This window comes from Pristiophorus japonicus, chromosome 8 (assembly GCF_044704955.1).
Source record: "Pristiophorus japonicus isolate sPriJap1 chromosome 8, sPriJap1.hap1, whole genome shotgun sequence".
NCBI lineage: Eukaryota > Metazoa > Chordata > Chondrichthyes > Pristiophoridae > Pristiophorus > Pristiophorus japonicus.
Genome location: NC_091984.1, coordinates 177,173,045 through 177,187,254, shown reverse-complemented (window position 1 = coordinate 177,187,254; position 14,210 = coordinate 177,173,045). Strand labels below are relative to the sequence as shown.

General features: G+C 42.7%; 1 protein-coding gene across 3 annotated transcripts in view; it reads left to right on the top strand.

The window, feature by feature from the left end:
* The window catches only part of ppil2 (peptidylprolyl isomerase (cyclophilin)-like 2), a 371,889-nt gene that overhangs the window by 75,897 nt on the left and 281,782 nt on the right, over nucleotides 1–14,210 (top strand). For all 3 annotated transcript variants that reach the window (XM_070887580.1, XM_070887579.1, XM_070887581.1), the window contains one exon: nucleotides 3,543–3,594. In XM_070887580.1, the coding sequence (XP_070743681.1) occupies nucleotides 3,543–3,594 (52 nt within the window). The remainder of the gene's footprint in view (nucleotides 1–3,542; nucleotides 3,595–14,210) is intronic.

Below are 14,210 nucleotides of genomic sequence, written 5' to 3'. Positions count from 1 at the left end.
TCCCTGGCAGTCTTTTCAAAATGTGGGCGGATCTCTTTTTTAAAAAAAAAATAAAGAAACTTTCGACGGGCGGTTTTTCATCAAAAAACAGCTGTACCGCCGAAAATGAAGAAGAAAGCCTCGCCCAAAGTCTTTATGCAACCATTTCAGATTCCAATACAGTGCTTGGAAACAATTTTATAAGTGTATATCTAAACATTTTCACCAGTCTCTATCACGTGGTTTCTGTAGTGATGGGGTTAGTTTAGTCTCTGAAGTAACAGACTTTTTTTTGCTGCCAAAGATGAAATTATATTCTTGTGGGGCTGCCTGCAAATCCAGGGGAGAGAGAAATTTTACATGTGATGTGTTCCTATTCTCCGCTTTGCGATTATGGAAGAGTTGAGTTGGGTCATGTTTTGCTTTCTTAGTTTCTCTCTGCCCTTTTTAGAAAGTAGTTGCTTGGGCTGCTTGCCTTTGGTACTTGGTTGCAGAGTGGCACAGACAGAAGCCTCAGAGCAGATTAGCTGCTGCTGCTGTCTGGGGGCGAGTCATCACACATGAAGATCTTAAGGACCGAGGGGAAAAGAGGGATTAAGTGACTCTAAAACAAGTAGTTCACCCCTTCCTTCTTAAAGCACAAACCCTTGCTGGGGATCGATTCCATGGCATCTGTATCTTGTCCAAGTGACTATTCTTCATGTGTGTGCTAGGTACCACTGCCAAGCCTGATCCTGTTCTCAGCCAAAGTCCACACATCAGGGCTCAGTTGATGGTGATGACAGGTGGGAACATTAGTTAATGTTATTTTTTTCCTCTTCCCCCTCAGGTCTATTGTAATACTCCTGCTGCCATCCTGGCTAGGATCAGCTGAATTAAGCATAGATATAACTGGAAATCAAACGGAATTTTCTTTGTGTTACACCCAGGCCATCAAGGAAAGCAAATATCTTAATATCTTGTTTCAGCTGTTGTTCAGTGATGGCATTCTCACCTCTGTGTCAAAAGGTTGTGGGTTTCAAGTCCCACGCCAGAGATGTGAGCATATAATTTTGGCTGACAATTCATTGCACCACTGAGGGGGTATTGCACTGTGGGAAGTGCTGGCTTTTGGATGAGATGTTAAATCAAGGATCCGTCTGCTCTCTCTGGTGGATGTAGAGGAACCTATGGCATTATTTGAAGAAGAGCAGTGGAGTTCTCCCCATGTCCTGGCCATTATTTATCGCTCAACCAACATCACTAAAACTGACTATTTCTTCTCTCTCTCATACTCTTTCTATCCTTTCTTTTACCCCTTTATTTTAATCCTTTTTCTCACTCAAAAGCTTCTTGAGTCTGTCATCGATGTTGTCACCATTGAACCCTCGCTCAATTTATTTCCTCGCTGTTTACGTGTTCCAATCTCTTTCTAATGAGATATTTTCTGCTTTTGTTATTCACAATATATGACGCAAATAGCGTTCTCCCAATTTCAATATTCTACACAATCACGTTCATATGTATTTTAAAAACCTACTAATTCTGGCAAAATGCCAATTTGCAATTGGAACTTTTTGTAGAAACATCTTAACTGCATCATTTTAAACCATCTTTTTTTCTGTTTTAAGTAGTTAATCTATTCTATGTTAATCTGTGCCACATTCAGTGTGAGAAAATATTGATGAGGGAATTTGGATTAGTCATACCTAGGTTCCCCGGCTTTAAAACATGGGTAAGAGCAGAGCAGATGAGAGAGAACAGCTTCACAGCAGAAGGGGCAGTTGCTTCAGCACAATATGGCAGCAGTACACTTGGAGCAGTGTCTTTCAAACTTTTCTTTGTGAAGAACCCCCTGCAAATATTGACACACTTTTGGGAACCTCTTGCGTTAACTTCCAAAAGATAGTGCCAGCTACCCAAAGGGAAACAGCGTTGTTACTATTACTGGTGTTTGTTTATTAGTGTACAGCAACAGAAATAATGCCAAAAGGTGCCCAAATGCAGAGAAACGCATTCTCGAGACAATAAATCTGTTGTCCTTGCAGATCCCCTAAGGTATACAGTCCCAGTTTGAAAACCAATAACGTAGACACACTCAGGATTCACTATAAGATGGGCAGCATGGCTTCCATACCAGCTGTGCTGTTATGCTCTTCAAGCAGTTTGTGGCCCACCACTGCCAACATGTGTAGATCACTGGAGGAAGTGTGGGGTGGAGGTGGTGAGGGTGGGCGCGGTGCTGAAGTGGTGGCTTCGTTACTCAATGAAAGGGACAGGCGTACGACCACCAAAGGAATCACCGATTCTTTGGTGGAAATGCCTGCAGTGATCAGCATGGCTTGTTCCTGGACGAGGAGTGGCAGAATATTGTCAGTCCACTCAACAACAATAACCTGCATTTATATCGCGCCTTTATCAGAGTAAACCACCCCAAGGCGTTTCACAGGAGCATCATCAAACAAAATTTGACATCGAGTACAAAAGAAGATAGTAGGACAGGGTAGGTCTTAAGGAGCGTCTTCAAGGAGGAGAGAGAGACATAGAGATGCGGCGAAGTTTAAGGCGGAATTCCAAAGATGAGGGTCTCGGCAGCTGAATGCACAGCCACCGATGGTGGAGTGATGAAAATTGGGATTACGCAAGAGACCATAAACGCAGAGATGTCGGAGGGTTGTAGGCCTGGAGGAGGTTATAGAGATAGGGAGGGCAAGGCCATAGAGGGATTTGATAACAAGGATGAGAATTTTAAAATCGAAGCGTTTACAGACCAGGAGCTAATATCTGTATAGGTCAGCAAGCACATGTGTGATAAGTGAATGGGATTTTGTCTGAGTTAGGATACGGGCAGCACCATTATCTGTGTGCAGCTCAACAACATTTTTGTGGGGGTTGTGGGGCTAATTCTACAGGAGCAGCAGCAACTGTTTGAAAGGAAACAGATTGGTGAAAATGAGAGAAACTGCGCTGTTCAAATATTTTGAGTCATCACCAAGATCACCAACAGCATGTTCAGTTCAGGTAGTTTGTGGGAGTCTCTAATTAAGTGCGAACTTTTAACCTGTTGTCATGTGGGTAAGACAGCATTTATTGCCTAACCTTAGTTCCCTGAGTACATTAAGAGTGAATAAAATAGTGTAGATTAGAGTCACATGTAGGTGGATGACATTAATGAATTTGCTGGTTCTGTTTTTACAATCTAGGTGCTTTCTTGATGTTCTTTTTTGGTGCCAGCTGATAAAAATGCTAGATTTATTACATTCGCTTTCCCAAATTTGCATAGTGGGATTTTAATTTGTGACCCGTGGAATGCTAGTCCAGAACCATAACCATTACACAACACCCAGTTAGAAAAGGAATGGGGGGGAGAGACATGTTTAGGCTGGATGTGGGGAGGAGGGGAAGATCTTGTTAAGCTGACTATGGCAAGGCAAAGGGCTGGGAGTGCGAAGGCAATTTGCTGTCTGGGTTTGGAGAGCCTACATAAGAAAAGAGCAAAACCATGAGAGAGCAGTCAATTGCTGTTTTAAAGTATTTCAAAAATGTTTGCTAACTTTATTTACAAAACTTTTTTTCTGTTCCAGAAATTGGATGTTAAATCACTCATCAAGTTGACCTACCATAAAAACAGTGAAGGTATGTACTCACTGATTGTCTCTGTCACAATGCTATATATTATGTTGAGTATTTTCCTGTAGAAATGTAATGAACTGGATTGACGAGCTTTAGATATCTTTTATAATAAGTAGGCAAGAGATCTTGTTGATCCAAAAAGGATCTTGTTAGGTAGAGCTCAGCTGTTTCCTTCACCTAAGTGGAGACATCAAAGTGTTTGTAAAGATGTGTGGGGAAAAAAGATTGAATTAAGTTTATTACTTTCATCATCATCGGCAGTCCCTCTTAAAATGAGTCCTTAGGTGGCTGAGCAGTCCAATACAAGAATCACAGTCATTGTCACAGGTGGGACAGATAGTCAAAAAGGGTGGGTGGGACTGGTTTGCGGCACGCTCTTTCCGCTACCTGCACTTGATTTCTGCATGCACTCAGCAATGAGACTTGAGGTACTCAGCGCCCTCCCGGATGCACTTCCTCCATTTAGGGAGGTCTTTTGCCAGGGACTTCCAGGTGTCAGTGGGGATGTTGCATTTTATCAGGGAGGCTTGAGGGTGTCCTTGTAACGTTTCCTCTGCCCACCTTGGAACTCCTTCACGGCAAATGAGCCCGAGTAGAGCGCTTTAACACTGTGACTAATGACAACAATACAGTGCGTGGCCTTGTGCGTGCACAGCACCTCAAACACATTGGCCCAGAAATCCTGGTTTCTCCTTCCCGCGGGTGAATGACTGGATTCTAGAAAAAAGAAAAAAGAAGCGCACTTACCTGAAGCTGCTGCGCTCACGCGAGTTCCCGGTCCTGAGGCCTCCACTGACTGCGCGTCGCAGTGCGTGCACATCAGGACCTGCGCAGGGCTGGAGCTGCAGTCACATGGCTCTGGGCAGCCAATCAAGGTAAAGTATGTTCTCATTCATAATAATGGGAACTCCGTAAGTTGGAGTACCCATTATTATGATTGAGAAAGCTCCCCCCCCCTCCCAAACACACATAGCATTAATAAAAAATTTAAAAAATACACTACATATTTAATTTAAATTAATGTTAGTTATTTATATATTAAAAGTATATATTTTTCCAATTTTTAAAGAAGTTTTTTTTAATAATGCTTTAAAATACATTTAATATAGTGGGCAGGGTTTTTAAAAATAAAATGTGTTTTTAAAATTTTATTCTTTATGTTTTAAGTGTGTTTTAAAACTCTTATGCATGTAAAAGTAGGCTATGTGCCTGCTTTTATCAGGTGCAAGAGTTTTCCGGACATTCATTGGGCAAGATATGGATAAATACTGCAATCTTGTCCTTGTAAATGTCCTCGCTTCCAAGGTACGGAGGATCTGTTGAGCTCCAGCTTGAATGATCGGAAAAGCCGGTTTTCAGCGCATGCACACTGTGCGCTGAAAACTGGCTTTTGCAATGCCTTCCTGGGTCCATACACACTCCATGCGGACCCGGGAAGGCTGGGATTTCGAGGCCATTAAACCTAGCTCGCTGATGACTCCAGGCAACGAGTTCAGTAAAATGAGGCAACTGCTTCAATGCTAGATGATGTGCAATGTGGGTGGGGTGGGAGATGGGACCAATAACGGCTGATAACAGACACAGCCTGGTCAGATGATAGAACCATAGAAAATAGGTGCAGGAGTAGGCCATTCGGCCCTTCTAGCCTGCACCGCCATTCAATGAGTTCATGGCTGAACATGCAACTTCAGTACCCTATTCCTGCTTTTTCGCCATACCCCTTGATCCCCCTAGTAGTAAGGACTTCATCTAACTCCTTTTTGAATATATTTAGTGAATTGGCCTCAACAACTTTCTGTGGTAGAGAATTCCACAGGTTCACCACTCTCTGGGTGAAGAAGTACCTCCTCATCTTGGTCCTAAATGGCTTACCCCTTATCCTTAGACTGTGTCCCCTGGTTCTGGACTTCCCCAACATTGGGAACATTCTTCCTGCATCTAACCTGTCTAACCCCGTCATAATTTTAAACGTTTGTATGAGGTCCCCTCTCATTCTTCTGAACTCCAGTGAATACAAGCCCAGTTGATCTAGTCTTTCTTGATAGGTCAGTCCCGCCATCCCGGGAATCAGTCTGGTGAACCTTCGCTGCACTCCCTCAATAGCAAGAATGTCCTTCCTCAGGTTAGGAGACCAAAACTGTACACAATACTCCAGGTGTGGCCTCACCAAGGCCCTGTACAACTGTAGCAACACCTCCCTGCCCCTGTACTCAAATCCCCTCGGTATGAAGGCCAATATGCCATTTGCTTTCTTAACCGCCTGCTGCACCTGCATGCCAACCTTCAATGACTGATGTACCATGACTTCCAGGTCTCTTTGCACCTCCCCTTTTCCTAATCTGTCACCATTCAGATAATAGTCTGTCTCTCTGTTTTTACCAGCAAAGTGGATAACCTCACATTTATCCACATTATACTTCATCTGCCATGCATTTGCCCACTCACCTAACCTATCCAAGTCGCTCTGCAGCCTCATAGCATCCTCCTCGCAGCTCACACTGCCACCCAACTGAGTGTCATCCGCAAATTTGGAGATACTACATTTAATCCCCTCGTCTAAATCATTAATGTACAGTATAAACAGCTGGGGCCCGAGCACAGAACCTTGCGGTACCCCACTAGTCACTGCCTGCCATTCTGAAAAGTCCCCATTTACTCCTACTCTTTGCTTCCTGTCTGACAACCAGTTCTCAATCCATGTCAGCACACTACCCCCAATCCCATGTGCTTTAACTTTGCACATTAATCTCTTGTGTGGGACCTTGTCGAACGCCTTCTGAAAGTCCAAATATACCACATCAACTGGTTCTCCCTTGTCCACTCTACTGGAAACATTCTCCCAAAAATTCCAGGAGATTTGTCAAGCATGATTTCCCTTTCACAAATCCATGCTGACTTGGACCTATCATGTCACCTCTTTCCAAATGCACTGCTATGACATCCTTAATAATTGATTCCATCATTTTACCCACTACCGATGTCAGGCTGACCGGTCTATAATTCCCTGTTATCTCTCCCTCCTTTTTTAAAAAGTGGGGTTACATTGGCTACCCTCCACTCCATAGGAACTGATCCAGAGTCAATGGAATGTTGGAAAATGACTGTCAACGCATCCACTATTTCCAAGGCCACCTCCTTAAGTACTCTGGGATGCAGTCCATCAGGCCCTGGGGATTTATCGGCCTTCAATCCCATCAATTTCCCCAACACAATTTCCCGACTAATAAGGATTTCCCTCAGTTCCTCCTCCTTACTAGACCCTCCGACCCCTTTTATATCTGGAAGATTGTTTGTGTCCTCCTTAGTGAATACCGAACCAAAGTACTTGTTCAATTGGTCCACTATTTCTTTGTTCCCCGTTATGACTTCCCCTGATTCTGACTGCATGGGACCTACGTTTGTCTTTACTAACCTTTTTCTCTTTACATATCTATAGAAACTTTTGCAATCCGTCTTAATGTTCCCTGCAAGCTTCTTCTCGTACTCCATTTTCCCTGCCCTAATCAAACCCTTTGTCCTCCTCTGCTGAGTTCTAAATTTCTCCCAGTCCCCGGGTTCGCTGCTATTTCTGGCCACTTCCTTGGCTTTAATACTATCCCTGATTTCCCTTGCTAGCCACGGTTGAGCCACCTTCCCTTTTTTATTTTTACGCTAGACAGGAATGTACAATTGTTGTAGTTCATCCACGCGGTCTCTAAATGTCTGCCATTGCCCATCGACAGTCAACCCCTTCAGCATCATTCGCCAATCTATCCTAGCCAATTCACACCTCATACCTTCAAAGTTACCCTTCTTTAAGTTCTGGACCATGGTCTCTGAATTAACTGTTTCATTCTCCATCCAAATGCAGAATTCCACCATATTATGGTCACTCTTCCCCAAGGGGCCTCGCACAACGAGATTGTTAATTAAACCTCTCTCATTACACAACACCCAGTCTAAGATGGCCTCCCCCCTAGTTGGTTCCTCGACATATTGGTCTAAAAAACCATCCCTTATGCACTCCAGGAAATCCTCCTCCACCGTATTGCTTCCAGTTTGGTTAGCCCAATCTATGTGCATATTAAAGTCACCCATTATAACTGCTGCACCTTTATTGCATGCACGCCTAATTTCCTGTTTGATGCCCTCCCCAACATCACTACTACTGTTTGGAGGTCTGTACACAACTCCCACTAACGTTTTTTGCCCTTTGGTGTTCTGCAGCTCTACCCATATAGATTCCACATCATCCAAGCTAATGTCCTTCCTAACTATTGCCTTAATCTCCTCCTTAACCAGCAATGCTACCCCACTTCCTTTTCCTTTTATTCTATCCTTCCTGAATGTTGAATACCCCTGGATGTTGAGTTCCCAGCCCTGATCATCCTGGAGCTACGTCTCCGTAATCCCAATCACATCATATTTGTTAACATCTATTTGCACAGTTAATTCATCCACCTTATTGCGGATACTCCTTGCATTAAGACACAAAGCCTTCAGGCTTGTTTTTTTAACACCCTTTGTCCTTTTAGAATTTTGCTGTACAATGGCCCTTTTTGTTCTTTGCCTTGGGTTTCTCTGCCCTCCACTTTTCCTCATCTCCTTTCTGTCTTTTGCTTTTGCCTCCTTTTTGCTTCCCTCTGTCTGCTTTTTACTGATACAGAAACCCTGGTTAAGTGAAATCGAAGTCTGACTCATTACCATTTGAACGTATTAGTATCGTAGAGCAGCAGGGTATCTGCTCAAACCTATGTTTCCCACAAGGAAAGAGCATTACAAGATGAGTCTCTCAAGGCTCCTCGGAAAGCTGCTACAGAAGAGGCAGAGCCCTGTCTTCGTCGACAAGGAATTGTGCAGGGATTATCCTGGGGCGGCTGAATGAATTGTATGAGTTTAAAACTTGTGCAATGTTACTTGATTTTCCCAAGTGACCCTCCTCTCCAGCAAAACAATTTGGTATTTCTATCATTCTTTACAGCAAAATTAATTATTTGTAGATACAGCACACAGACTTTGTCTGAATTTAATGCACATCATTTCAAACTGAGCAAATAAGGCACGTGAGAGGCGTCCATTTTTCTGATGTACGAATATCTTTGAAGTGATGGTCCTGGTTTGCGGTAAATAGGCACTCTACTTAATATCGTGCAGGTTGAATGACTGCATATATACAGTAAAAGGAAAAAAAATGAGGACTTGCTAAACTTCCAAAGTGATTCCTGAGCTTCTGCAAATAGAAGTGAACTGGCTAATTCCTATTTAAAATTATCTGCTTATATCACAGCAAAACTAAGGAAGCCATTTTTAAAGCGCAAAGGCCCCTTCTCTCTCTCTCTCGCTCCTGCTTACAAACTGTTGCTGATGCTTAGAAATTGAAGAGGTTGGTCAAGTGCCAGTTCAGTGACGTCTGTGCTGGCTGAGCCCAGTGCTGTCAGTGTCTATCCTTTATTGTTGTTTTCTGAGGCCCTATTAATTTACATGTTACTAAGTAAACAAAGTAATAGTTTAAGTTCAGTAAATTGCGTCAGAATGGCTTTATCACTGACTTGTTTTCCGCTTCTCTCACTGAACACAAAACAAAGTATACACTGTAAGCATGCTGTCAGAAAAGAACGGGTGCTTTTTATTTCAGATTGTAAAATTATTTTTAGTTTTCCAGTTTTTATTGTTTTGGTGAATTCTGACCTAGATAGACATATTCAAACACTCGGCTAAAATATTCACCAAGCACAATAACTCACTTTGCACAATGTATATGGCTTCAGAGCAGCTTTTAATTATTTGGCATCCCATTCAATTCAGTAGCCACATTGAGCTGATGCAATAGCATATTTAACATTCGGCATAAAAGGTAAAGTTAAGTGCATGTTTATTGTCGTGTAAATTGAGATATCTATGCACTGATCCATTGCCCATGTTGTTAGGCAGCATTTCTGACACCTTGCCACTAAATCAATTCCTCTCCCCAGTCACGGTCACAAAATGAACCAGACTGTTATCAATCTCAGCATCCTCTTTGACGCTTAGCTGAATTTTCATCCCATATTCTCTCCATCACACATCTGTGATATCGCCTGTCTCCACCCCGTCTCAGCTCATCTGTTGCTGAATCTCTCATCCATGTCTTTGTCTCCTCCAGACTTGTCTGTTCCAATGCTCTTTTGGCCAGCCTCCGATCCTCTACCCTCTGTAAACATCTGTTCTTCTAAATCTCTGCTGTCGGTACCTTATCCCATGCCATGTTCTGCCCACACATCACTTCTGTCCTTGCTGACGTACATTGTCTCATGATCTCCCAATGCCTCAAATTTAAAATTGAAATCCTTGTGTTTAAATCCCTTCCTGGCCATCACTCCTCCCTATCTGTGTTTACAGCTCCCTAGGCCCACACTCTGGAATTCCTTCCCTAAGCCTCCATGCCTCACCATCTCCCTCTACTGCTTAAAACCTTTCTTTTCGACCAATCGTTTGGCCACCCCTCCTTATATTTCTTTTGGGGTTAGTACCTTGGGACTTTTTTTTTCTATGTTAAAGGGACTATATAAATACAAGTTGTTCTTACTATTTTTTGCTTTTAATCTCCTGAAGGTAAACTGGGGGGAGCCCTCTTGTGTGGATTTGACTTGTTGCATTCAAAGGAATTCTGTATAAATTCTCTGCTCTCAGGGTGCCTACAACTAGCAAGCTAAAAGGACCTAGAAGCATTAAATATAGTTAAGAAGGGCAACTAAGAGAAATGGTCAGTACAGCATTAGTTTACGTTAAGATTAAAATATCCTTCAATAAGTTAATGATTTTTAAGTCAAGTGCAGTGAATGCTGCTTGCAGAGATTTATCCTGTTGTTGTAGAAGGTGGCAAAATATCTACTCTAGTTCTTGTGCATGCACACTTTCTAGGTTTTCAGTACTCAATTGCCCAGCCTCCACTCCTGCATACCATTCCGCCTAATGCGCTCACAAATCTGAGTGTATTCGGTGCACAGCTTGTCTAGTCACATCAAGCTCTCTCATGACTTGCTGAACTCTGCTTCATTCATCCTCCCCTCTAATAACCACCCTCGGCCTTCTCTGGCCGTGAGTCCCTTCGCTTCACTTTCTGCCCCATCTCCCCTCCTCCCCTCTCCAAACTCATGAGACGTACCTCCTGTTCCCTCAACTCCTCCCTCCTCACTCCTCCCACTGAACACCTGATCACCTAACTTCACTTCCTGGCCCTCCTGCTAGCTAATATTGTCAATGGTTCCCTCTCTTCAGGCCCTGTCCTCCTCTCTTTCAAACTTATTATTATAACCCCCACCTTAGATACCCACCTTCAATCCTTCTGTCTTCATTGACTATCACCCTAACCTCCAACCTTCATTTTCTCTCATCTTTAAATATGTTGTCATTTCCCAGTCCCGTGCCCATCTTTCTCACAACTTCCTGTTTGAATCCATCTAGTCCAGTCTGTGTCCTCCCACAGCACCAAAATGACCCTCTCCAAAGTCATGAATGACATTCTCTGTGACCAGGATGCACTCTGCATTCTCATCCTTCTCGCCCTTTGCAGAGTTCAACATGGTTGACCCACTCCTTCTCCTTCCAACATTGCTGCTCTGTTCAGCTCCACGGGACTACCCTCGCATAGTTCCACTCTGATCGTGACCAGATCATCTGCAGCAAAGCTTTCCCTTTGCATCCCTGTACATTCACGGCTGGAGTTCTCAAGTTTCAATCATTGGCCTCTTCCTCCTCTTCATCCAGAACTGCCCTTGACAACGTCATCTGCAGAGATAGGGTCAGCTTGCACACGTCTGCTGCTAACACCCAGGTTGACCTCCCCACCAACTCTCTTGACCCCCTCAACTACCTCTGTGCTCTCACATTGCCAGTCTTAACATCTAGTCTTGGATGAGTCTTAATTTCTTCAAGTCCATCACCTTTGGCCCTTGACACAAACTCTGCTATCTTGCCACTGATTCCAATCCTCTCCCCAGCTACTGCTGATAAGCCAGAAATCCTTGACTCCAACTCAATTTGAAAAGTAACACCATGCGCTCCATGCAAACTGATCATTCAGTATCATTGAGCAGTGTAACATTGTCTGCATATTCACCAAACTAAGAACATAAGAATTAGGAGCAGGATTAGGCCATACAGCCCTTCGAGCCTACTCCACCATTCAGTAAGATCATGGCTGATCTTCAACCTCAACTCCACTTTCCCATCCAATCCCCATATCGCTTGATTCCCGTAGAATCCAAAAATCTATCCATCTCAGCCTTGAATATACTCAATGACTCATCATCCAAAGTAGAGAATTCCAAAGATTCACAACCTTCTGAGTGAAGAAATTCCTCCTCATCTCAGTCTTAAATGGCTGACCCCTTATCCTAAGACTATGCCCCCTAGTTCTAGACTGTCCACCCAGGGGAAACAACCTCTCAGCATCTACCCCATCAATCCCCCTCTGAATTTTATAGGTTTCAATCAGATCACCTTTTGCCAATTTGATTTGCCCAGTGTATATGAAGATTAAAGTTCCCCATGATTATTGTATCATCTTTGTTACAAGCTCGTTATTTGTTGATTAATACGCTAACCAACGGTATAACCCGTTGGGGGCCTTTAAACTACTCCCACCAATGTTTTCTGCACCTTGTTATTTCTTATCTCCACCCATACTGATTCTACTTCCTAATCTTTCAAGCCAAGATCTTTTCTCACGCCTGTCCTTATGTCACCCTTTATTATCAGGGCTAACCCCCTCCTTTTCCATTCTGTCTGTCTTTTCTAAACGTCGAGTACCCTGCAATATTTATCTCCCAACCTTGGTCACTTTTGCAATTTTTAAAATCTCATTACACTCCTGTGAAGCGCCTTGGGACGTTTCACTATGTTAAAGGTGCTATATAAATTCAAGTTGTTGTTGTAATGGCTATTAGATCAAAACCATTTATCTCTCTTTGTGCCACAAATTTGTCTGTCTACAGATCAAAATCTACAAATAATAACTGACACGGATTCAAAATCCTTTTTTTAAAAAAAAATGTGCAACTGGTTTCGTACGACTATTTGGGTGTCCTCCAACTCTTCAGTTGTATTGCAATGTAACATGCCCATATTCATAGTATGTTGGTTTTATTTCCTTCCCCATAGTGCAGTTTTGCTCCAAAATCACTAACCATGTTATCTACCTCACTACTCAGCAAGTGTGCTGTTCAAGTTAAGAGGGGCCACTGCAATTTGCAGTGAACAAACTTTGAGTACAAAAATATGTGCTTTAGTTACATTCTCATCCCACACAAACCATTGATAAACTTCTCATCAACACCATTGTGTTAGCAAAAATTAATATCTTCTCTGCAATATTTTTGATTTAAATTGTATTTTTACATAAAACTGAAGGAATTTCTTCAATTCAGTACAATTCATTATTTCCCTGCCATGTCTTGGGTGCGTTGCAGTTTTCAACAACTTTTCTACATTGGTTACAAACACTTGACATCTTCTTGTACATTCTTATTAAAGTATTTTGTTTCTTCTTGTGGCTCTGCATCTCGGCTCTTCCTGTTGCTTAAAGCTTCAACAAGAAACAAAATATATCCGGCTCTGATCAAGGTCTCTGTTACAGGCAATACAAATTAAAATTCCTATCCTGAAAAGATGAAAATATCTTCTCCAAATTCTTTAGAACATAAGAAATTTATAGGCCATATGGCCCCTCGAGCCTACTCCGCCATTCAATACAATCATGGCTGATCCGATCATAGACTCGGGTCCACTTCCCTGCCTGCTCCCTATGACCCCTTATTCCCTTATCGATTAAGAAACTATCTATCTCTGTCTTAAATTTATTCAATGTCCCAACTTCCACAGCTCTTTGAGGCAGTGAATTCCACAGATTTACAACCCTATGAGAGAAGAAATTCCTCCTTATTCTGCTGATATTCTAAGATTATGCCCCCTAGTTCTAGTCTCCCCTATCAGTGGAAACATCCTCTCTGCATCCACCTTGTCAAGTCCCCCCATAATCTTATACGTTTCGATAAAATCACCTCTCATTCTTCTGAATTCCAATGAGTAGAGGCCCAAACTACTCAACCTTTTCTCATAATCAACCCCTTCATCTCCGGAATCAACCTAGTGAACCTTCGCTGAACTGCCTCCAAAGCAAGTATATCCTTTCTTAAATATGGAAACCAAAACAACACGCAGTATTCCAGGTGTGGCCTCACCGATACCCTGCATAACTGTAGCAAGACTTCCTTGCTTTTGTACTCCATCCCCTATGCAATAAAGACCAAGATTCCATCGGCCTTCCTGATCACTTGCTGTACCTGCATACTAACCTTTCATGTTTCATGCACAAGTACCCCCAGGTCCCACTGTACTGCAGCACTTTGCAATCTTTCTCCATTTAAATGATACCTTGCTCTTTGATTCTTTTCTGCCAAAGTACATAACCTCACACTTTCCAACATTATACTCCCATCTGCCAAATTTTTGCCCACTTACTTAGCCTGTCTATGTCCTTTTGCAGATTTTTTGTGTCCTCTTCACACATTGCATTTCCTCCCATCTTTGTATCATCAGCAAACTTGGCTATGTTACACTCGGTCCCTTCTTCCAAGTCATGAATATCGATTGTAAATGGT